At 45.2% G+C, this 24,732-nt stretch overlaps 1 protein-coding gene across 3 annotated transcripts; it reads left to right on the top strand.

The window, feature by feature from the left end:
- The first annotated feature begins 606 nt into the window (after positions 1 to 606).
- Positions 607 to 24,216, top strand: CCDC40 (coiled-coil domain containing 40). Of its 3 annotated transcripts, XM_039502420.1 has the most exons (22): positions 607 to 688; positions 1,407 to 1,470; positions 2,773 to 2,901; positions 4,746 to 4,862; positions 4,911 to 5,126; positions 5,599 to 5,770; positions 6,344 to 6,531; positions 7,210 to 7,293; positions 7,380 to 7,599; positions 8,600 to 8,757; positions 10,462 to 10,584; positions 12,399 to 12,520; positions 14,897 to 15,140; positions 15,280 to 15,462; positions 17,062 to 17,307; positions 18,075 to 18,288; positions 20,022 to 20,191; positions 20,541 to 20,632; positions 21,424 to 21,544; positions 22,246 to 22,434; positions 23,201 to 23,359; positions 23,891 to 24,216. In XM_039502420.1, the coding sequence occupies exons 1-22, from the start codon at positions 633 to 635 to the stop codon at positions 24,137 to 24,139; spliced, it is 3,516 nt and encodes a 1,171-aa protein (XP_039358354.1). In that variant the 5' UTR covers positions 607 to 632; the 3' UTR covers positions 24,140 to 24,216. The 3 variants fall into 3 exon arrangements, with proteins under 3 accessions (XP_039358354.1, XP_039358353.1, XP_039358352.1); XM_039502419.1 differs by having other exon boundaries at positions 4,746 to 5,126; positions 10,462 to 10,575; XM_039502418.1 differs by having other exon boundaries at positions 4,746 to 5,126.
- Positions 24,217 to 24,732: the final 516 nt, after the last annotated feature.

Raw genomic sequence — 24,732 nt, 5'->3', positions numbered from 1 at the left:
CCCCTAGTTCCTGCACCTATGAATGAGGGGACATCTTTTGGCACAGGTCACTCAGTTTCAGTGATGTGCTACTCTGAAACCTATCAGTTTCAGTGATGTCAATCCAGATATTTTGGGGGGGGAGGGGGAGGAATTCTGGTCCCCTCCCACCCAGCACAGAGTCCGTTACAGTCCATACTCTTCCCCCCTACTCCTCCTGCAGGGACCCTGGGTCTCCTTGATCCGGGAATCTCCCCTCTCATCTACGAAGTGCAGAAGCTGGTGCCATGAAGAGTCCAGCTAACAGCTGAGCTGCACTGTACAGGAGCACGGAGACCCTGGGCACCAGGCCCCAGCGCCACGTGGCCTGGCTGCTGCTCCCCGTGTACACGGGGTGGCGGGGTCACCTTTGGATGGTGTTGCAACCATGCAGCGGAGCGGGCTGGCTCTGCTGGGGACACTCTGCGCCCATTGATGACTTTGCACTAAAATTTTAACAAATTGAATCCCCCCCCCCGCACCGCGGGACTCTCCCCTCCCCAGCAGGGGCGTGGGCGGGGGGGGGGGGGGGGACGAGGCGACCCGAACCCGCTACCCGCCCTGGGGAAGGGATGGTTCAGTCCGGCTTCCCCCTCCCCCGTGGTACCTCCCGGATGTTGATGGTGTCGCCTGGCAACGGGAAGATGGAGCCGGTGGAGCCGGGCAGCGGGTGAGCAACAGGGACGAGCCCCAAATGGCCCCGCGCGGGGAGGACCTGTGCCGGGCCCCCTCCCCCCCCGATCCTCCCCCCTGCTCCCCCCAGCCCCTCATCATCCGCCCCCCTGCCCCCTCCGGCCCCTCATCATCCTCCCCCTCCTCTCTCCCTGCCCCTTCCAGCCCCTCATCATCCTCCCAACCCTCATCGTCCTCCCCCCTCCTTCCTCCCAACCCTCATCATCCTCCCAACCCTCATCGTCCTCCCCCAACTTCCTCCAGCCCCTCATCCCCCACCCCATGGAGAAAAGAGCCAGCGAGGGAAAGGGACAAGGAAGGAGGATCCTTCCCTTCCCTTTCCAGACCAGCCCCAGCCCCCAAATCCTACCTCTCTTCCAGACTCTGTCTTCTCCAGCTGCACCAGCATTCCATCTGTGTTCAGTCCATGTCCGTTTCTGGTTCTCAGGCACTTGCACAAGGCTGCAGTTACTGTGTTGCAAACACAGAAAATCCAAGTAATAAACTGTCTTCACTCACACTTGAAACAGACCATGCAAGTGTTCCTGATGGCCTTAGGTTCTGTATGTTTACAAACTCCTGCATTTGGTTCTGATCCCTGTTAATGCTCCAGGAGGTGGCACTAGTACAATATTTGACCTAAAGCCAAGCTTTTCATTTTTCTACGTTGTTATTCTGCTTAAAATTGTTCAATAATTTTGTTCAATTTAATTAAGCCCTGAATCAGGTGCTGGACAAATTTCAGAAGAGGAGGAGGAGCTGCATCCAGAAGGCAATGGGGTAAAGTTGCAAATATGAAGGACTTTATGCACCTTTGGAATTAGAATCACATGGGAATTAGTGCATATTTTGGTGCCCAGATACTATGTGGGTGGGTTCACTAGAAATGCAACTAATATTGAAATATTGTCAAGTATCAGAGGGGTAGCCGTGTTAGTCTGGATCTGTAAAAGCAGCAAAGAGTCCTGTGACACCTTATAGACTAACAGACGTTTTGCAGCATGAGCTTTCGTGGGTGAATACCACCTACTTGCATCCGACGAAGTGGGTATTCACCCACGAAAGCTCATGCTGCAAAACGTCTGTTAGTCTATAAGGTGCCACAGGATTCTTTGCTGCTTTTATTGAAATATTGGATTTCCTAAGAAATTTTGAAACAAAACATTCAAAAAACAAAAACTTCAAAACACGGAAAGAAACATTTCCTCACGAAATGTTAGAGATCAGAGTGCCTTTGTCCTGAAAAGGATTAGCTAGAATATTCAGATCAGATTTTGGAAAAAAATTAACTATAAGTATAGTTTAGTACCGGCATACGTTACTGAGGGAGAATCCCCATTGGAGGATTTTAAGAACAGGTTAGACAAACAACTGTCGGTGTAGTCTAGGTCCTGCCATAGGGCAGGGGTTAAACTAGATGACCTCTCAAGGTCCCTTCCAGCCTTACATTTCTGTGATTCTTTTGGGATTTTTTTTGTACCCATCACTTTACTAATGAGGATGTACAAAAGATGTGTGGGAACACATTTACTTTGGAGCCAGAAAAGCATTAAAATAGTTAAGATACTAAAAATATCCTCTAAATTTTCAAAAATTGTGAATACAGAAACTTCCTCCATCTGAGAAATTGTGGTGATCTATTGGTATAATATGTTTAATATTCAGAGTGGTCTCCTCCTAAAGAAAATTCTAACATTTTTTGGGAAATATTGTATCTGCAAACAAGTCAATTCATAATCTTAAGCAAGACAAAACACAGAATGAGACTTCACAGATTTTGAGTTATGGACTTTGATGCTGAATTTTTATAATCATTTCAAGTTGCTTTTGGGTTAGGGATTTTCTTTTTGTGCTACATTTTAAAACAACCAAGCCATTTTTAAAAATCTCTGTAGTGTCTGGGAGGAATTTAAGGGTTTACTACCACATCTCTAGCAACTGCAGCACTAGCAGATGCTTCAATATTAAGAGCATTTCCTTACCCTAGATGTAAAGTGCTGTGTAGTAGTAGTACAGTTCATAATGGGGAACTTTGATTGGAGACAGTCAGTTGTTACAATGTTGTTTTCTGCTGTATGCTAGGTGGTGCAACCAGAGAGTAGCCGTACCAGAAAGGAAGAGGCAGATGGTGATTCAGCAGAGGAGCCAGGAATGGAACCCAGCCCAGCAGAGCACAATGCACCTGAGTCCTCAGAGCTTCTGGCAGTAGAGGTGGATGTTTATGAATTCTTCCTAGGAAAGCATGGTATCTACAGAACAATCAATCCAATGCTTTGACATCACAAATCATTAACAAAGCAATTCCAGTGTAGCAAAAAATTGAGAAATTATTGCCATCTTATCGGGGACATGAAAGGGAGGCCACGGGAAGCTTAATTTGGCTACATTCCAGTTTCCAGGAGAGTCTTGTAAAATGTAGCTCTTACTCATCTCTGACACAGCACTTTTCATCTGTAGATCTTGGAGCACTTTTAAAGGAAAGATAAACACCATTATCCCCAATTTATCAATGGGGAAACTGGTTGTAGGACTTGGCCCTAAGAGTCGTATTCTGGTATTATGGAAATCTGAGTGCTCATTACTGTAATACAGTAATTAAAGAATTTACGTCCACAATCCACGTTCAAAATAGGAGACATTGATTATTTGAAGTACAACAGGCTCATTGCATATATATAGCTTACAATGTTACAAACATACATAATAAATTGACTGCAACAAAATAAATTGAAATATGAATTTATTGGGGGAGATAGAATGTACAGATTATTCATATTTATATTCTGGGCTAAACAATATTCCACACTAGACATTTTACTGGGCTGTCTCAGTTCACATAAGAATCCTCCTATTTGTTTTCTCTTATTTTCAAAACCACTCCAAGAACTTTATTTTCAGAAGTACTGAGCATCTTTGAGGCCAGCGAAAGTCAATGTAAGCTGCAGGCACTAAGCAGTTATGAAAATCAGGCCCTAACTGTTTAAGTAGGATATCTGTTTGTAAGAGTAATTAGGTTGCATCTATCCAAGGCTCTAAGTACCCTAATACATAATTAATAGTACAACAAAATCCCAGCAGTGCTAAAATAATCATTCAAACAGGAACTCAGCTAGCCAGCCACCTACAAAACATTCCTTCATAGTTCTGGGAAGAATATCCTCTCCGAAACAACCTGTCAGACAGGTGTCTTTTTCAGTGGGCCCAGATGGTCACCATGTTTGGGCTATTTTGGACCAAGGGGGGAGCAAGTTCCATAGTCCTGAACACTCAAAGAAAATGCCCTGCCAGCTGTCACCTCTTCATAACCAGAGGGATCCAGCTTGGGCTCCCTGCTGATCACAGCTGCTGTGGAAGTTTGGCCCAAGAAGAGAGGCGATCCCTCAGACAGACTGGTCCCAAGCTATTTAGGGCTTTATAAGTCATAACCCACACCTGAAATTCCACCCGGAGATCAACAGGCAGCCAGTGGAAATCCTGGAGCACCAGTGTCACTTGCTTCCAGCAAGATGCCCCACTTGGTAAGTGAGCCACTGTGTTCTGCACCAGCTTCAGTCTAGGATGGCTCTAAGGTGTATCCTCGGATATAGCACACTGTAATAGTCTCGTTTTGCGATAACAAAGGTTAACAATCTGAGACATAATGGTAATTTCTAATTACATTAATAGAATCCTACGATATTAGAACCTAGTGACTTACAGCATTAGTTAAAAGGAACAGTCTGAAAAGAGACAGACAGAAAACAAAGCGATTCGTTTGGGTATAATGTGACTTTGAAAACTACCTTCTTCGGTAAAATCTAAAGAGAGATTTTTCACTTCTGAGTTACAAATATGGGAAATTAAAAGTTTCTCATGGAAATTTGGACAGGGCCTTAGCCACTGTAGTCCTAGCAGGAGCTGCTGTTATACTAGATGTGGTCAGATTAGATTCATTTCCTGTGCACTGACACTGCAAAGCAGCTGTAAAGCACTGTAGTAATAGTCCTTAGTAAAGAACATGGACCATTATAATATTGTTTTGTTGTTTTCTACTTTCTGGTTTTGATCTGTGCTAGGGAATGCAGCCAGAGAACAGTGATGACAAGGAAGAGGGAGAGGCTGTGCCTACAGAGGACCCAGGAGAGAGACTCATCCCAAAAGAGAAAGAGATCTCAGGGACCACGGAGCAGGAGGTCATGGGGGCCACGGAGCAGGAGGTCATGGGGGCCACGGAGCAGGAGATGTCGGGGGCCACGGAGCAGGAGATGTCGGGGGCCAAGGAGCAGGAGGTCATGGGGGCCACGGAGCAGGAGGTCTCAGGAACCACAGAGCAGGAGGTTGCGGGGGCCACGGAGCAGGAGGTTGCGGGGGCCACGGAGAAGGAAGTCACGGGGGCCATGGAGAAGGAGGTTGCAGGGGCCATGGAGCAGGTGGTCTCTGAGGTCACCTTTGGAGAGGTGATTGGTTATGAATTTAAACTAGGGGAGCGTCTCATTCACAAAACCTACAATCCAGTGTTTGTGACATTACATTCCCAAATTGCTGAAGCAATTCTAATACTGTAAACACACACCACTGGATGAATCATGCAAGAGAGAGGCTAATTGGAAAGGAGACAATTGGTAACTAGCCATGGTGGATAAAAAACTCTTGACAAAATTCAAGGGGTTAGTTCATTATTGCATGCATTGCTAAAGTGCCCAACACCACGAGTGATACAGCCTTGCTGGCATATCAGTGGGATAACTTTAGAGCCTTTTAATTGCTTTCCAGCTTCCTCAGGAAGCAGCAAGACTGTTTTTATAGCTGACTATTTTTCTACATTGTTTCTCTCTTGTGATGACAAAGATAAGTAGAATTTTAGTAGCAAACTGTTCAATTAAGATCCTTTCACAGTCCTGATTTTATATGATGGCCTTTATGTCCCAGGAAAAATCCGAAGAGGTTTCCTCAGACCAAGTGGAAGTGGATAATCTTCCTCCCAAACTGCCTGACATGGAGCAGCCAGTGGTAGACAGCTGGACCAGATCCCGCACGTCCTCAGGAGCTAGCACCCAGAGGTCTGCATTATCAGTGCACATGGAGATTCATGCTGAGTCAGGTATCAGTCAGTGTCTTACTAATCGTACTATTCTTGCAGCCAGCTTTCAAATACAGTATCCAGTTTTTTCTCCTCTCCCAATAAATGTGAATCTAGTTGGACATACACTACCGAATCTTAAGGCTTGTCTACACAGGGAACTCAGAAAAAATTAATTTGAATTAACTAAAAGTGTGAATTTAAAGTGTATTAATTAAATAACATTAAGCCTCATGTGGACACTCTTATTTAGAATTAAAGTGGTCTTAATTTGGTTTATTTTAATTCACACTTTAAATTCACACCTTTAATTCAGATTAATTTTTCTGTGTGTCTCCATTTAGACAAGCCTTAATCCTTATGTTTAGCCTCTGTATGATGCTACTACTAAGCCTGTTCTTAAATCTTTTCCATAATAACTTTCCTCCTCACTGTTAGAATTACTGTATATTTTTATTATGATTTATTTTCTGTGTGCTAGTGACATTGTGAGGCAATCTAAAATTCCAAAGAAAGCTGGCTCTGTTAGGTACTTTTTCCCACATCAGGACATCTGCTAATCTTAAAATACCTTTAAATGCATTGAATTCTCAGGTGACATTGGGGTAGGCATCTCCTCTCCGTATTCAGACTCTGTGTTTCAGCAGTTTAACCAGCACCTCAGCAGGCTTGGCAGTGAGGAAGAGAATGAAAGTCTACATTATGCAGATGAGCAAGCTGAAATAGAGGGCAGTGAGGAAACAGAGGAGGAAACACAGCTGATTGTCTTGGACCCGGAACATGTAAGAAAAGTCCAAATTCAAGACTTGTCACCGGTATTGAGGGTTCCATGAAAACTGGGAGGCAATTGGGCCGTGGTTTAGCTGCATTCTAGGTTAAATATGTTATACATCCTGTTTAAAGTTCTGACTCCTGTATGGTATCTGCTCCCTCTGTAGTAAATTAGAGTCGCAGGTTAGAGCAATGGGAAAATCTGGTGAACTTCAGTTCTCATGAAAATGAAGGATCTATACCTGGTGGGCAAGTGCTGTGCAAGCTTCCCTCGCACAGCTCTGCCATTCATTTTACTTCTGACCTCCAAAGACTCTGGGCCTCTCCTAAACAGAAACGACTAGTGATGCCAACCTAGGTGGTAGTTTTATGATATGAACAAATGTCCACTAGGCTCAAGGCTGAGTCTGCGTAACCCATTTCACTTGCAGTCTGCTCAGGACAGGAACCCAAGTATCCAGAGGTGAAAATGCAGTGTTATACCTAGGGTGACCAGACAGCAAATATAAAAAATCGGGACAGGGGTTGGGGGTAATAGGAGCCTATATAAGAAAAAGACCCAAAAATGGGGACTGTCCCTATAAAATCGGGACATCTGTTCACCCTAGTTATACCAGACTCATATTCCTTGATAACTTATTCATGCAGGTGTTATAAGGATGCTATCATCATCTTCCTTCCCTCTCTAGCCCCTGATGAGAAGATTCCAAGCTGCCTTAAAGCATTACCTTAGTAAACAGATGGAAAAAGTGACCATGGAGCTTCGGGAGCTGGTATAGTAGTTTTCCGTGGATTTCCCACAGCATTCCAGCCCTGTCCAAATTGGTGTGAATTGACCCATCTCCTCTTGTGTCTGCAGACGGTGGCCACAAAACAGGGTAAGATGCAGAGGGAGGAGCTGGGAATGGTCCTTTATGGGGTCCAGCAGCAGCTGGCCCGGCTGCAGATGGAACTGGAGAAGAACCAGGACCGATATTCTCAGATAGCCATGGTGCGTCGGCAGCTCGAGGAGGAGCTGCAGGACATCAGACATTTGTACAAGAAAACATGTCAGAGCACTGAAGATGAACGCAAGAAAGGTGACTAAGGTGCTCTTGCTTAGTCTTTCCTTATTCTAGTCACGTAAGGACAAACGAGGTTGAGCGTAAGTCAAACAATGGCTTGAAGAACATCAGCCCAAGCATTCAGGAATGGCTCGCTGACTGAAAAGATCAACCCAAGCATACCCTCCATCTTTGTCATAAGACAAATGCTTTTCTGTCCCTTTAAGGGGTTCCTTTGAACAAAGGCCATTCCTGGCAAATAGGCTTTCATAGATTCTAAGGCCACATTGTGATCATCTAACCTGATCTCCTGTATAGCACAGTCCAGAGAACTTCCCCAAAAGAATTCCTAGAGCAGATCTCTTAGAACATAAGAATGGCCACACATCCATCTTGCCCAGTATCCTGTCTTTCGACAGTGGCCAATGCCAGGTGCCCCAGAGGGAATGAACAGAACAGGTAATCATCAGGTGATCCATACTTGATCAAGTGATCTGTTCCATCATTCCCATTATCAGAAAAACATCCATTCTTGATTTAAAAATTGCCAGTGAGGGAGAATTAACCAGGACATTTGGTAAGCTGTTCCAATGGCTTTCCAATATTCAACACAACTCATTTCCCACCATTTGGCTATTTATACTTGTCTGAGGCCTCTGCCTGGGACTGTTGAGGCTTTGGTGAAGATTGCAGATCCTTAGTTGATTAGGCAGCCTGGTGCATCAGATGATGGTCTTCTGCATGGCAACCCCTTACAGTCAAGGAAATGAACTTAGCTGGGCTATTTCAATATTGTAGAGGTACAGGATATACTGGGAATTGAGGGTACTTACCAGGTCTCTTGGGCAATTTCTCCCCAGGAATTCTGCTCCAGGAACTGATGTCCATGCCCACCTCAGAGAGGGTCATATGACTTGGGTGGATTTTTTAGGGGTTTTGCTCTGTCCACATCCTAATTTCTTTCTCTTTTAGCTCTGGTATGGTACATGCTGCAGAAATCCTCTTCTGTAACTAACCTTTCCACCTATCTCCCCAGTTTCTGTAATGCAGACCGAGGTGGAAAACCTGGCCCTGCGTCTGTTCTATATGCAGAACATGGACCAGGATGTGCGCGACGACATCTGTGTGATGAAACGGGCAGTGAAGAAGGCTGAGGCAGACAGGAACCAGGCTGAGGTGGAGAAGAAAAAACAGGTATAGGGCAAATATCAAGTCTGTCAAAGAGGCTGTGAATTATGTCATTGGAGTTCAGAGTCCCTTGGGGAAATGCTGTCTTGTCATACAGAATGCTAAAAGAACATATTCTAGGAAGATTGGTACAAAATGTGGTCTGCCCTCTTCCACTCTTAGATGGTATTTGTTTGTAAATACCAGGTAGTTCCTTAGATGTGTGTTTTCTAAATCAAATCATTCATAAGAACATCAGAATGGCCACACTGGGTCAGACCAAAGGTCCATCTAGCCCAGTATCCTGTCTGCCGACAGTGGCCAATGCCAGGTGCCCCAGAGGGAATGAACAGAACAGGGAATCATCAAGTGATCCATCCCCTGTCGCCCATGCCCAGCTTCTGGCAAACAGAGGCATCCCTGCGCATCCTGGCTAATAGCCATTCATAGACCTATCCTCCAGGAACTTATCTAGTTCTTTTTTGACCCCTGTTATAGCCTTAGCCTTCACAACATCCTCTGGCAAGGAGTTCCACAGGTTGACTGTGCATTATGTGAAGAAATACTTCCTTTTGTTTGTTTTAAACCTGCTACCTGTTAATTTCATGTGGTGACCTCTAGTTCTTGTTTTATAAGAAGGAGTAAATAACACTTCCTTATTTACCTTCTCCACACCAGTCATGATTGTATAGACCTCTGTCATATTCCCCCACTTAGTCGTCTCTTTTCCAAGCTGAAAAGTCCCAGTTTCATTAATCTCTCCTAATATGGCAACTGTTCCATACCTCAGTCATTTTTTGTTGCCCTTTTCTGAACCTTTTCCAATTCCAATATATCTTTTTTGAGATGGGGCGACTACATCTGCACACAGTATTCAAGGTGTGGCGTCCCATGGATTTACATAGAGGCAGTATGATATTTTCTCTCTTATTATTTATCCCTTTCCTAATGATTCCCAACATTCTGTTCGCCTATTTTTCCCTCTAAATTAAAAAAAAATATCCCAGAAACCTTCCTGACAGCAAAAAAATAAAATAAAAAAACAGCACAGCTTCTTTGAGCAACTCTATAGTAACAACCCAGTATCCAGACATGCAAAGGAGGAAGGTGAGGTTTAGTGAGGAGACACCTTATTTTCAAGCCCCAGGGGGATTATTCTGAACAATGATGAGTTTAGAAAAGTGATTTTGCAACATAAAATATAGCTGGCCCGTTCATTTTAACTCATGCTCCCTCTGCTGGTTAGATGGCTGCCTCTTGCAGCAGAATAAATATTGTAGGAGTATGTGAACAGTGGCAATGGGGTGTGGATTTTTGATAGCTATTTAGAGGGCATTTTCTTCTAAATTATTACCTTTTAAGATAGTCAGATGCCATGGTGACGGGCACAGTATAATAACCTAGATAGATAGAAGTTAGGTGACATTTTGGACCTGATGCTCTTCCTTGATATGAGACTGGCTAATATAAATGGACCAAATGAAAATGAATCCTCTGCAGAGTGGTGCAATGTACTGAGCAATCTTGACCACTCAGCAGAGATGGAGATGACTGTAGTCACATGGCACTGCACACACTAGTGAGGATGGTGAAGATCTGATAGCCACCACATCTAATGCAACACCCTCACTTGACCCTGCTTCCCCCATGGGATTCTGGCTGAATTCATGTTGTCAGGGGTGGGATTGTTTGCAGTATTTGTGCTGATCTGTTGTAGTCTGATTTCTGTAGGATCTGCTTGTAGACCGCTTAACAAGGAAGTTCAATGAACTGCAGGAGCAGATTGGTCTGTATGAAGCTCAATTTATTGCCCAGGCTGAAGACACAAAAATAACACGAAAAGCAGTGAGTGAGGTAGGAGATGACAATATCTTTCATGTGTGGTTAATATTACATTTTGTGATGAGCCAGAGTCCTCCACCCTGCGCGTAACACAGTACACACACCCTGGGTTTGAGTCCAAAATCTCACACCCCTGCCCTTTGTGTGAATAAAGGGTTTCCTATGTTCTTAAGAACAACAACAAATAAAACTTATCCTGAGTTGGCTGTTGGTAGGGTTTCCCCCCCGCAAGATCTCCTGTCTCACCCACTTAGTTCCTTTACCTTGGAGGGAGACACACACCCCTTCTGTGCTCCTGGATTGGAGCTAAGCAGACTCATCAGGTGTGACTGATAGGATGAGTCTTCAGCAGAGTAACTCCATGCCAGGTCCAATCTCTGACATCCATCTAATTACATATCTTTCTCCAGTACATCAAAGTAGCACAATATCCAAGTATTACATAGTAATTATATTTAGCTTTACACCTAGGTGTTACCACAATGTAAATAATAGCTGTATAGTGCTACCTTCACAATACGCTGCACAGATGCACTGACCCAACTGTGCTAGCACAATACACCTTTTCTAGTCTGGATTTTCATGTTAAATCTGTAGCTTAATACATTACCATTTACAGGACATTGTAAATTGTATCCCATAAGACACACAGGATGTGAGACAAGGCTGAGTTAATGTTGCTGTTGGGGCCTTGACATTTGCATTTCCTTTCCTTTCTGCAATTTTTGTCTGTGACCTTAATGTTGCAAAAAATGTTCATGTACATAATGATATAAATTGCACTTTTGGTTACAGTGAAGTCGTTAGAGTAACTGAAACAAGATTCAGAGTGGTAGCCGTGTTAGTCTGTATCAGCAAAAAGAACAAAGAGTACTTGTGGCACCTTAGAGACTAACAAATTTATTTAGGCATAAGCTTTCGTGGGCTAAAACCCGCTTCATTGGATGCATGCAGTGGAAAATACAGTAGGAAGATATATATACACAGAGAACATGAAACAATGGGGGTTGCCATACCAACTCTAACAAGACTAATCAATTAAGGTGGGCTATTATCAGCAGGAGAAAAAAAACTTTTGTAGTGATAATCAAGATGGCCCGTTTCAAACAGCTGACAAGAAGGTGTGAGTAACAGTAGGGGAAAAATTGGCATGGGGAAATAGTTTTTAGTTTGTGTAATGGCTGGACACCATTAAATTAGGCTTGAATAAAGACCGGGAGTGGATAGGTCATTATACAAACTAAAAACTATTTCCCCATGCTAATTTTTCCCCTACTGTTACTCACACCTTCTTGTCAGCTGTTTGAAACGGGCCATCCTGATTATCACTACAAAAGTTTTTTTTCTCCTGCTGATAATAGCCCACCTTAATTGATTAGTCTTGTTAGAGTTGGTATGGCAACCCCCATTTTTTCATGTTCTCTGTGTGTGTGTGTATATATATATATATATATATATATATATATATATATCTCTTCCTACTGTATTTTCCACTGCATGCATCCAATGAAGTGGGTTTTAGCCCACGAAAGCTTATGCCCAAATAAATTTGTTTGTCTCTAAGGTGCCACAAGTACTCCTGTTCTTTTTGCTGAAAACAAGATGTAAGCCAATGCGTTTAATTCACTTACTCTACAAGGGTAAAGGTACAAAGAGCCAAAGAAAGAGCAGGAGATATAGGAAAACAAGAGAAGACAAAGCATGAATATTTTGAGCTGTTTCTTCCCAGCTGTATTGTGAAATAAAGTGGGCAATGAGGATAGAATGCAGGTGTGAGACCCCAGCCCAGTGTTGATTCAGTATTTCAGAGTGGTGTCTCTCTGCAGGCTTGTATGGAGATACAAACTATTAACATGGAGAAGAAGCAACTGATGCATCAGTGGGATAGCAGTTTGACTGGGATGAAGCGACGAGATGAAGCCTACTCTGCCATGCAGGAGGCACTAAGGTATAGCATCTGAAAGTGGGCCAACAAAAAGAATAGCGACACTTTGGATGGGAGTTGTTCTAAGAGAGAAAAGAATGCTGTCAAGGTTATTGTTAATATAGCGTTGTATGTACAGTGCACACTAAACGAAGAATAAATCTGTTGTTCTGAAGAGCTTAGAAAGGCAAAGGGTCATTATGGTCAGGAGCATCATTTTTTGTTAGTGTTTTCTCCCTTCACAGCATGATCTTCCTTCAGAGGGATGAAATAGATAACTAGGCAGAGTTCTCTGGTTTGCATTTCAGTCTATCCCGTGCGGGACTTCCCAGGACAAAAGAAGAGACATCAGGAAAGATTTACCTAGATAATTTGCCGTCATGATTTGGTGACATTCGGCAAGAATCCATTCCTCAGGAAATCCCGGCCTTTGGTGCTGAAGGGAATGTGCATTCTTTCGTTAGCCCTAAAACTTGCCCAATGGAGCATGAATCAGCAAAATACTTTTCTACTCTGATTTCCTGAGGAGAATAGGGAGAAGAACTGAAATAAATTCATTTTCTATAGACACATTTCCTTTTGACTTTTGGTTTCTCCATCCATCTGCCAAGAGCTCTGTGTTGTCACATTCACACTGCAGGAAGGGAGACATGCTGACACTGTCTGCTTTCCCTTAATCTCTACATCAGGGTTGGGAGAAGGATGTTTCCATTGTCAAACACCCACTTCTGCCAGCCACTTGTAAGGCTCCATCATGACTATGATGTTGGTTATTCCGCTAGTTTCAGTAGCTTGGTACCTGTGTAATGAAATGTGCCTGCGTGGCAGTGGACAGGTGATGGCAAGGAAATGACGGCTGAACTTGGGAAACACAGAGGGCTTCTGAAGTGGAATACGTTATGTCCCCAACTCAGGGTACTCAGATACCATCCTGAGGGGGCAGTATTAAAACATGGAATGGAAGTGGAAATAAAATGGAATTTGTTGCTGAGTATTTGGATCCTATTAAGATTGAAAGGTCAGCCAGCTGTAACCCAGCTGTTCATCCAGCAGCTAAGTGCTCAGCAGCTAGGTGAAGGTAGAGAGGAACTTTGTGAAACATTAGTTTATTTATCACAAGCCTGTGGGTGACTACTGGGATTGCAAGCAGTTTGTTGTAACTGCAGAGATGTATGACTTGCATCCATATGACTGTGGAGGGGGAAATTAGTGAGGAATTCAACAGAAGATCAGGACAGACGAGAGAAATACTGTCACTGAGTTAATTACTTCCAGGCACTCATCAGCTGGATAGAACCCACCCAGAAACATAATATATTTTTCACACAGTAGGTGGTAAAGTATTTCATAAAATGTACTAAATGTATATTAAAATACTCCTGATGATATACAAAATATGTTTAAACTGTGACAAAATTGGTTAGTTTTCATGCAGTCAGCTAGGTGCAATCTGTAGTAAATGTGTATGATGTCTGTCTCACAATCACACACTGCTGTTTCCTGTGAGAATACAGCTTTGCTGAAGCAGTTCACTCTAAGCAGAGAAGAAAAACGCTCGCTTCTCAGCTGCTGCAATCTGTGATTCCCACCTCCTCCAACTCCCCATAAGTGAGAGAGCTGCCTGCTTCTCTGCATATACTGGCATCTTCTTTGCTTTCTCTCTCCTTAGTGTAACTTCCCAGCATGGTGACCCATCCACTCCCAGTGTATCCAGGCTGTGGTCTCCTTCACCCTTCCCATAAGGACATCTTCTGGAATGTACTCTATTGGCAAAGAAATGACATGATGCCACCAATAACAGTTGGGTCATCACAGCATGGGCTTGGTGGAAAGAGGGGGGGAAATATTATGAAAAAGAGCATACCTGTTCCAATACAAATGGGTACCTGAGGACCTGAAAGGACCCCTTCCCCAACAGAACCTAGGTTATGCCTGCCCTTTTGGTCAGGCAGGACTGAAGGCAGTTCCTCACCTCAGTGTCCCTTCTGGGCCAATTGGAGCATGGTGCTGGAGAGCCATGCAGGGAGCTTCTGTCCTCTCACTCCTAGAGCTGGTGCCCCAGTGGTTCTGTGTTCCCATCTGAACTGGCCCTGGGAGTTTTGGGCTGAGATCAGGCCCTGAGGACTCATACCCTGAACTGCATTGTAACAGGACTGGGAGATCTAGAGCACAAGCAGCTATTCAAAATTATCCAAAAAATTAGGTGCATTAGTTTTATTTTCAGTAGGGTGATTTTAATGAACACAGATAGTCCCAGTGCTGAATGAACTTGTCTGATTTTCTTGTTCTTCGCTAACTCATTTCTGCAGCAGCCTGTTTGAAAGCAGGAGTTTGGAGTTGACTATCCAGTGCATAAATCAATCCCCATGACACTCTCCTGTCTTCTCCTTGCCCTTGCAGGCAGTCCAAGCACCAGCTCAAGTCCTTAGAGACAGAGATCCAAGTCTACAAGAAGTCAGTGACGAAGGAGGAAGAACGGAACGAGCTGCTTGCCAGCATCTTGAACCGCTCGGAGAATGATGGCAACATGAGCAAGAAGCTGATTGCCCAGTGCACGGCCAAACAGGATGCCCTGAAAGTTGAATACAGCACCTACACCCGCACGCTGCATGAGACAGAGCAAGCCCTCAGCAGGGCCAACTTGGTGAGACCAGATACCCATGGACAAGAGGCTCTTTTAATCAGACATTGATATTTTGTCACCTGCAGATTTCCATTCACTTTCCCCAAATCCCAACAGCCCGCGCTTTTGAACAGCCCTGTTTCCGTGTCTTTCCTCTCAGGACCGAGCTGCTCGGATGAATGAGCTGCAAGCCACCAGTAAGGAAATAGAGAAAGAGACTGAAGCCAGACAGGAGTTGGAGAATCAGATCATGGCAAAGCTGCAGGATCAGCTGATGTCCAGCAAAGCAGCAAAATATTTTTCGCAACTGGCTGCTAAACTTCATAAGAGAAAGCTGGATCTGGTATGGCATCTGCTTCTGTGTGACTGATGGTAGCTGACGTTCAGGAGAGAGAGACACATTCTGTGTTTATTCCCTCCAGGATACTACAAGCATGGCCCAAAGGCCATTGCCACCAGTAGATAGCCGCCCCTGCCAAAAAAAAAAAGGGACCCCCATCTAAAGCACACTCCATCACATTCCCTGTGTTCCTAGTGCTCCAGCTACTGCCAGGAGGACACATTCCCTGTGTTCCTAGTGCTCCAGCTACTGTCCTGGACTGTAGCATTCTAGCCAGATTCTATCTTGGGTCATTCCCTTTGCCTTATTAAATTTCTCGTACAGTTTAAAATGGCTGGGATTCTTCTTTACTTACAGTCCTAAGCTGTTGCATTATGTTGCCATGTGCTGTTAAATTGCTGTTTCACCCTACAAGTGGCTGTATTTCAGTGGCGGGTGAAGTGACTCCCTTGTAAACTGTAGGCTGAGTTGGTAAAACTCTTTAGGACTCTTCAGGATGAGAGGTACTATAGAAATATGAGATATCTCTGTTACTGTTAAGTTTTCAGGTCTTCTGGAAAGGGCAGGGGACATGCTTATTAAGCATAAAAGTAGAAGGGCCTGCCAAGCAAAATGCAGCTTCTCTGAATTCCCCTCCAGGTACAGATGTGCCTGAGAGCTCTTCCCTCCCCAGCTGCCTTTTGAGGATCATGTTGCAGGGTTTCCGAATATAATTTAGCCAAAGAAATATTACTGCCATCTTGTACAGCAGGTACTGGCTTCATGTTCGGCTTAGAGAATGGCACAGAGTGATGCATCCTGGGTATGTTTAGACTCAGGGCTGCATGCTCTTATATGTGGAAAGGAATACAGCAGACCCACTCTCTAAATGAAGTGAACCAGAGGCGGCCAAAGCACAGAGCATGAAACTTTACGATCTGGCTGCCTTCATCAGCATACAGAGGTGCAGCTCACAGAGACTACAAGTTCCAGCAAGAATTGTGCCATCCTGAGTTGAGTGACCTAGTGGTCACATCAAGAATGTAGCAGCGAGTGCTCAGACTTGTGTTTCTATGGGCCCTGTTTCTCTGTTCAGTATTAAGGCGACTTCACTGCACTCCATTTTCTATAAATCAGGTGCAATCCTTGGGCTCCTGGCAAGCTGTTAATGCAGCCTTTGATTGTGAAACATGCAGGCAACTCCGAGATGGATCTTCTGTAGTTATTTGCATCTCTGTATCTGTTTGGCCAGATGTAACTGAGGCATATAGGTTGGGAAAATAACTTCAGGGGTGATGATGGTGATGATAAAACTTTGCCTTCTGTAGCATCTTCCCTTAAAGGACTTCAGGATTACTGCCTCCCATCATCCCTAGGAAGTAGGTAAATATCATTATCCCCATTGTACTGATGGGGCAAGAGAGGCACAGAGAGGTTAAGTAACTAGCCCAAAGCCCCATAGCACATTTGACAGAGCTGGAAATAGACTCCGGTCTTCTGACTCCTAGTCCTGTTCTTTACATACTAGATGTGCTCCTCTCTTAGCCATCTTTCGTTGCCAGGATTGCAGACCGGTGGATTACTGCTGAATGACAATGCTTTTCTTGTTGATGATGTTATTAGGAGCTGCATTTTTCCAAAGTTGAGAATGACACAGCCCAGGTCATTCTGGACACAACTCACACCAACTGCAGGCTCGCTATGCTCCAAAAGACATTCTCCGAGCTGGACAAGGAAATGAAAAATATCAACGACCTGATCAATCGCAGTGAGAATGAGATCGCCAAGCGCAATCTCCTTATCGAGCGCAAGCAGGGGGTTGTCAACCTGTTCAACAAGAAAATGGAGATGATGATTTCCCAGTTGGGGGTACGTCCCTTATGCTTAATCCCCCAAACCTGATTTCATTCTTTGATGATATTACAAGTTTGGTTCATAAAGGTAACTGCGTAGTAGAGGTAATAGACACGGGTGAGGTAATGAGAGGAGGTGTCTATCCTGTACAATGCACTCAGAATGCCTGTCGTGCTGATTTTTGTGTTACTATCTGTATCCCTAAAAAACTATCAAAGAAGCAGCCCTGGCCAAGACCTCTCCTGGGAGGCCAGACTAAATGTAAATGGAGATAACCCCAGTTCTGGCTGGTGAATTCTGCTGCTTATGTGAGCAAGTCTCAGTTTGGACTCATGATTAGTTTTAATGGAAAAATTAAATCCCAGCTTCACGATGTGTCATTTTAAGAAATAATCCAACAATTGATTAAGAGCAAATCTATGGGATGAGGATTTTTCTTGGTGCATTTAGGGACTTCCATTCAGCGTGTGCACGTACAATCTAAACACAAGAAAGGGGGTGGAGGAGGGTAAAGATGAGGAAAGCTATACACAGTTCTCTCTGCCTATGCATGACAGAAACGAATTCTGTACAACCAGAAAGCAACACCCAAACCTGTTCACATGATCCCAGAACTCAGATAGCAGCACTGCTGATGCAGCCCTGAGCTGGAAAAGCATTTGGATACCAACATGCAAAATGAGCATTTCAGGCCCCCGTGTGCTGAGAGCTCCAGAAGGTCTAGGGATGCCACTGTACGTAGCCTCTCTGTCTGACTAATCCCAAACTTCTTTCCTTTATAGGGCCAAGAACTGGGACCCTTGGAAGTTGAGATCAACAGGCTGACCAAGCAAATAGATGAATACAACTCAGAGGTGATGACACTGCAGAAGTACTGGCTCAGGCTGCAGAAAGAGCTGGTCAAACTGACCCACGAGCAGGAAGAGCAGCTGGCTTCCCTGGATATGTTGAAGAAACAGATCACCATCATGCAACAAAAGAAAGTGCGCACTGAAAGTAAGTGTTTCCCTCAATCTTCCTGGCGATGTTAATCAACTAGCAGGCACGCACTGCCAGAGAACAAAGGGAGAGAAGGTTCAATAACTTGTAATATTAGAACCCCTCAACAAAGAACATCTCCAGTATCTGCAAGCATAGTGCCACATATGAGCAATACAGTGTATCCCGGGGTGTACACTGGGGCTACAAGCCAGGCACCTTCTGCCACTCAAGCAGTCTGGTATCCCTGCTAAGGGCCGGATCTTGCAGCCTGTGCTTATGTAAGAGGAAGGGTTGCAGGATCGCACCCCAAGTGACCATCCTGATATGTTACTGTTCTTAGGAAATAGAGTCATAAAGGTTAAGGCCAGAAGGGACTACCAGATCATCTAGTCTGACTTCTGGTGTATCACAGGCCACCAGCACCACCCAGCACCTGCACACTAGACCCAGCAACCAAATTAGACCAAAGTATCGCGGCTTCCAAGAGACTAGATTATTATGTGCCACAGGCAGAGAACAGGAGGGACCGAGGTGCACCAGTGCCCTAGGCCCCAACAACGTCAAAGAAGTGAGATATGTGAGGGGTTACCCCCACTCTGGGGAGCAACCTGATGTACTGGGGTACCACTGAGCCTCTCAGTGGTTTGAGCATTGGCCTGCTAAACCCAGGGTTGTGAGTTCAATCCTTGAGGGGGCCACTTAGGGATCTGGGGCAAAAATTGGTCCTGCTAGTGAAGGCAGGGGGCTGGACTCAATGACCTTTCAAGGTCCCTTCCAGTTCTAGGAGATTGGTATATCTCCAATTATTACTATTACTATTACTTTCCCACAGTTGAATCCTGGCCCTCAGGTGTTTCCAGGTATGGTGTTGCAGGGAGAGTGAGGTCCCCTCATGATGTCATTGTCCCCCTTTTATATCTTCACCCCACTTGGAGGAAAGCTCCTTTGCTGTGACCTGGGTCAGACAGTTCCCCTTGTGCAGTGCTATCTCGGAGAGGTTTCTATTGCACACAGTTCCTGGGGTAATCCCTGCACTCGTGTGCATTTCCTCAGTGAGCCAGTAACATTGTTTGGCCTTTTCACTGTTGTACCTGAAAGGCTTCTTGGGGGTGTTTTCAGCCTCAGGATTTGTTTCAGTAACACATACATAGCCAAACGTCCTAACTTCACACACAACAATAGCACATAAAATCCAACGAGATGTTACTATCTAGAAGATGAAGACTTTTAGAACAAGACGTCACAAGACATAATTTGTACGAAACAGACCCCAATGACATGACAGTGGTGAATATTGGGGAGTGGGGGTGTCACAAGATATAGCCAGATAATCCTGGCAAGTGACCCACATCCAGACACTGCAGAGGAAGGTGAAAAACCTGCAAGGGCACTGCCAATCCGACCTGGGGGAAATTCCTTCCTGACTCCACATATGGGGATCAGTTAGACCTTCAGCATGTTTGTTACCTTTTGTCTGTCTAACAGATGGCTGGTACGTGCCCAACCCTGAGATTATAGCAGTTCTAGCATCCCAGTCCTCCTTTCATCATAACCATTTGCAAAACATGGATTTGATTTGGGCTTTATGGAAAGGCTTGTGGCTTTGTCAGTGTCCATGGAGACTTTCAGAGTGGGTAGCTACAAGTGCAGCTTTGTCTACACTGTCAGAACTCCCCCACCTCCCAGTGCCCTGGTGAGTGCTCTCTGCTTTCACTTTTAAAAATCTTTTCCATCTCTTTCCTGGAAAGATGAAATCCAGCAGGAGAAGAACGAACAGAAAGACATTGAACGCCACATGAGGAATATGGCCAATGACTTGATGAAATTCAACATGTTAATCAACAAGAACAGCCACAACTCGGAGGAGCTGCAGCATGGCAACACCATCATGGAGAACGAGTTTGTCCGCTCGCTCAAGGTAGAGAAGGCGTTGCTCCTCGTCTCCAAGACACAGCCTGACACACGGCAATCTTGCTGAGCTCCCACTGGCACTGCGTTGCAGGAGACAGTCCGAGATTGCTAACTGCTGCCCCTATGGCACAAAACACTGTAGCCAGATGGCAATGTACAGCTATCTGGCTGTCCCAATTACGTTTCTGTGCAGAGACAATGATTCCCTTTACATAGCCAAGGAGGGTTTGAAATTCTACCTGTGTTGTGGGGAGGGTTGTCAGCCAAAAGGGGCAGGAAGATCAGAGGCAAGCAGTGAGCCTGCCAGCGCCTCTCAGTCTGACACAGTGATGTTGATTTCTGCTTCCTAACTCTAGGCAGCAGAGAGAGAGTCAATTGAGATGCAGGAGAAGCTGGACCGACTGCATGAGGAGAAAGAGAGACTCCTAAACAGCCTGGTGGAAGCAGAGTGAGACCCAGACCCCTTGTTTTATGCCAGTGTTTGAACTCTCTTGTCATGCAACTGCATTATCCTTCCTGCCCTAATGCTGTAGGGGAAAATGCATTCTGTCCCATCCTGTCAGATTGACATGCTCCTTTCCTGGCTCCCCTTTACCTTGGATGGGAAGGTGGGACGAGTTCTGTAACTTTTTGTAACCCAGAAGGTTAAGGGGCTATCATTTATTTTTTGCAGGCCAGGTACAGTCACGGTAACTGCTCCATCCTGTTGCACCAGCAGCCTGTTTCCGTAGATGAATGAGAAGCAATGGGGTCTCCACTCTCATTCAGTGTTTGGCCTCTAGTCAGCAGAAGGCTGCCAGTGTTGAGTGTGTGGGGGAGAGGGGAAAACCCAGTATGCAGTGGTGTGATGTAAGCCCAGTGGCTGTCCAAAGGAAGGTAGCTACATAATCCAAAATTCTCAAACTTGGGACTTCACAGTAGGCCCCTAAATAAAGGGCCTGATTTTTCAGAGCTGCTGAGTTAACAAATGTTGGCATTAATCCTCTATGCTGCAATCCCAACCCCGACTTCTACCATTATCATGGCACTTCTGACCTGCAGAACCCTGACGGACTCTCACATTGAGGGCACCAATGGGTCATGTTCCATACAGTGAACTCTTAGTTTCCTGCTGGACTGTTGAGCTTTGGACTCAGAATGGGGGTCCATAGTGTGACATCACATATACAAGGGAATCAAGCGGCAGGGTGACCCCTTCTTTTTCATACAAAGGCATCCCCTCCCATTCTGTCCTTGAAGGCATCAGATCATGCTATGGGAGAAAAAGATCCAGCTGGCCAAGGAGATGCGTGCTGCAGTGGACTCAGAGACAGGGCAAGGCGAGATCCGAGCCATGAAAACAGAGATCCATAGGATGCAGGTGAGCCAAGCTGGGAGGGGGAAGAGGAGATTCACAAGGAGATTACCCAGCCTTGCAGGAGATGCTGAAACATCAAACAGTAGATAGGAGATAAGGTGGGGAAGGATTGTCTCCAAGGATCCTGGCAGTGTCAGGGATAGGTGTCTTCCTGTGACCTGTCCAGCAATTGAACTAGCTCAGCATGCTGTTACACCTCTTTACATGTTCCTTGGGTTAGCCTAGCAATGGGGGAGCTCAGCAAAAGGTAGACCTGACTGGGAAGGAAACTTACAGGATAGTGTTTCTCTTACAGGATGGTGGCCCAGTACGTAACCAAAGCAGCACTTATGGAATACTACATCCACCAATGCACTGATTCAGAGAAGTGTTTCTCTCTCTGTGAAGGCAACCTCCTCTCCCACCCACAGGATACTTCTACCCTCCTTCCCTTATTACTGCGTTTAGACTAATTGATTGCATTGAAATCTTTAGAAGATTGTGTTGGGCAAGCGGACAGGGAGTCAGTTATTAGTCTGATGCCCCCAGATCCATGCTGTGCAAACCTGGCTCATGATTTTGTTGAAAGATTTGGGCTGTCAAGGCCAGTGTGTCAAATGTGTCCTGTCTCGGCAGCTGGAATTTGTCACACTGAAAGTCTTCTATCAGATGTAATTTGTGCCCACTGGGGATCTTCAGAGTTTCTCTCTCCTCACACATGGCAGGTCCGCTACAGCCAGCTGACAAAGCAGCAGGAGAAGATGATTCGAGATATGGAGGCTGCTGTCTCCCGCAGAGAGACCATCATGATTCGGGGGGAGGGTCAGAGCAAAATGGATAAGAAACATTTCACCAAGAGCGACTTCCACCACAAGACACAGGAGCTGCGGAAGAAGATCAAGGAAACCCAAAAGGTGAGCAGGTAGAGAGGGGCTTTGTAATTAGAAACATGTCAGATACTGCTTGACATCAGCTTTGCTTTATGACCTACTACCAGACTATGCAAAGAGGATGTCATGCAAGGTTCACTGAGCCAACCTTTCTCCCAGATGGCAAGGAGAGTGCTGTGGACATGTGTCAGTGGGGAAGAGGACCCTGGGGATAGGCCATGGTGAAACTCATGTTGGTCTCCAGGATTCTGTGGTATTCCTCACGTAGCTCTGATGATCATCTGCTTTTTGCTATTGCCTGAAGGGGGATCACGTGCCAGACCCACTAACCTTCTGTCTTAGAAGAACTTGATGGGACTTTTATTCAAACCCCTCAACACTGCTCCTCATTCCCCAGTTATCCCATTTTCTTTAATCGCTTGGGATTGGGATACAAAGTGCTTGGAAGGAAAGTGCTTGGTGCATATTCTGTGCCATCTGCCTCTCTTCATGGTAGTGTAAAGAAAAGTGCAGTAATGTGCCCCCAGGCATGGAGACACACTCACTGCATAGCAATGCAATGAAACACCAGTGGACTGTCACCTTTCCTGGCACAACATTAGAACGCCCAGTGTGCCTAATGGGCATCTAGCAGTGTGAGTGCCTGAGCCTTCAGGCCACAAAGTATACTTACTAAAGGAAGTACAGCCTTTAAATGTCCAAGAAAGGGGGAAGCTCTCAGGTGATAATTTGGCAATGGAGTTAGCATGCAGAGGCAGAATCTCAAGTTTCCTTCCCTTCCTTTCATTAGAATGCTCAAGACTGCAACAGAACCATCACAGAGCTGGAGAACACCCAGAAATCTCTCAGCATCAGCCTTCTGGAAAAGCAGCAGCAGCTCTCCAGTTTGCAGGCTGAGGCAGATGTCCTTGATGCAGACATAGAGCGGCTTCAGGACCAGAAACGTTGGGTAAGGTGTCTTTAATACATAGGCACTGCATGTATTATTGTCCTGTGCTGCCAGCCCACACAGCCTTCCTACCTCATCCCAAACCACATGTACCCAGCTCAGGCTGGATATTTGAGCACCATCATGTTCATGTTCCGCTCTAGAACTGGAAGGCTCAACAATAAGAACAAAGTTCATCTGTGTGGGAGACAGAACTTTCTCTGGGATTGGTGTGACTCGACTGACCTCCCTTGCCTTTTAAAATTCATAGAATTGCTCTGTCTTTGCAAGATTTCCCTTCTATGCATGTGTCTGATTTGGAGGTTCCCTAAGCTATGTTGTGATCATTTATATATATAACACTCAACATCGGGGATGCCCATTTGAGTAGTTACAACAGGACTTCACTGAGCTGTCCCTCTTAATAATCCCCTGTTTCAAGCTGGGATAATTAAATGGGGGACGAAAAGTGACTAAGTCCTTCTTACTCTCCTAGCTCCCTTTCGTTCAGTCAGATGTCTTTAATGCAGTTTTCATTGTTGCTCGTCTAAGAACCTTTCAGAAATCGTGGCCTATCAGAATCGTCAGAAGCATCTGCAGGCAGTGAAGGACGGGAAGTATACTCCACTCTGCCGCACCCAGCAAGCCCTGCAGAAGGAGCAGCGGAAACAGCAGGACCGGCTGCACACCATTAATGTCATCATCCATCAGATTCAGCAGGAGTATCCTCAGTACCAGAGGGTGCTGTGCGGGCTCAGCCAGGCCCTGGACTCCAGGCTTGGATCACAGGAAGCAGAATAGATAGAAGCACAGAGCCAGATCTGAATAAAGTATCTTTTGACAAATATTTTCACAAATAAATACAGTATAAGCTTTTACTGCTCTTGTCACTCTCTGGGATGCTGGAGGCTGAGTAACAGAAAAATGAGTAGCAGTTGGAATCTGCTTCTGAGATCTTGGGTTCCAGCCATGCGTGCCCTGCTCCAATCTCCGGCTTTTCTGTCTGCTCCAAGACAACAGGCTGGTTTAGCTCCAACCACTCAGATAATTGTGTATTGTGTTAGAACATGGGAAGGAGGTGCAAGTCCACCTTTAGGGGTTAAGTCGCACAGTCTTCTCCATGGACAGAGGGATGGGTCCTAGAGCACTTTCTGCCAAATCTGGGGAGCTCACCAGATTTGAGCAGCATCGAAGTTGAAGATGGACTATGGATGCCTCTGGAATGGGAAGATGCGTGCAGACAGGGCATGAATGAAATGGAAAATCCTCTAATCTTGTTCATACTTCTCTTCTCTACAGAATACTGTTCTTTAGTGAATTGCCAACAGTCTTTCCCATCAGTGTGAGCACCTCACTTAAGAGCTCCAATTGCAAAAACAAATCCACCTGGCTTT

The sequence above is a fragment of the Mauremys reevesii genome, linkage group 15, assembly GCF_016161935.1.
Source record: "Mauremys reevesii isolate NIE-2019 linkage group 15, ASM1616193v1, whole genome shotgun sequence".
In the NCBI taxonomy this organism is placed as follows: Eukaryota; Metazoa; Chordata; order Testudines; family Geoemydidae; genus Mauremys; species Mauremys reevesii.
This window is presented reverse-complemented; position numbering and strand designations above follow the sequence as displayed.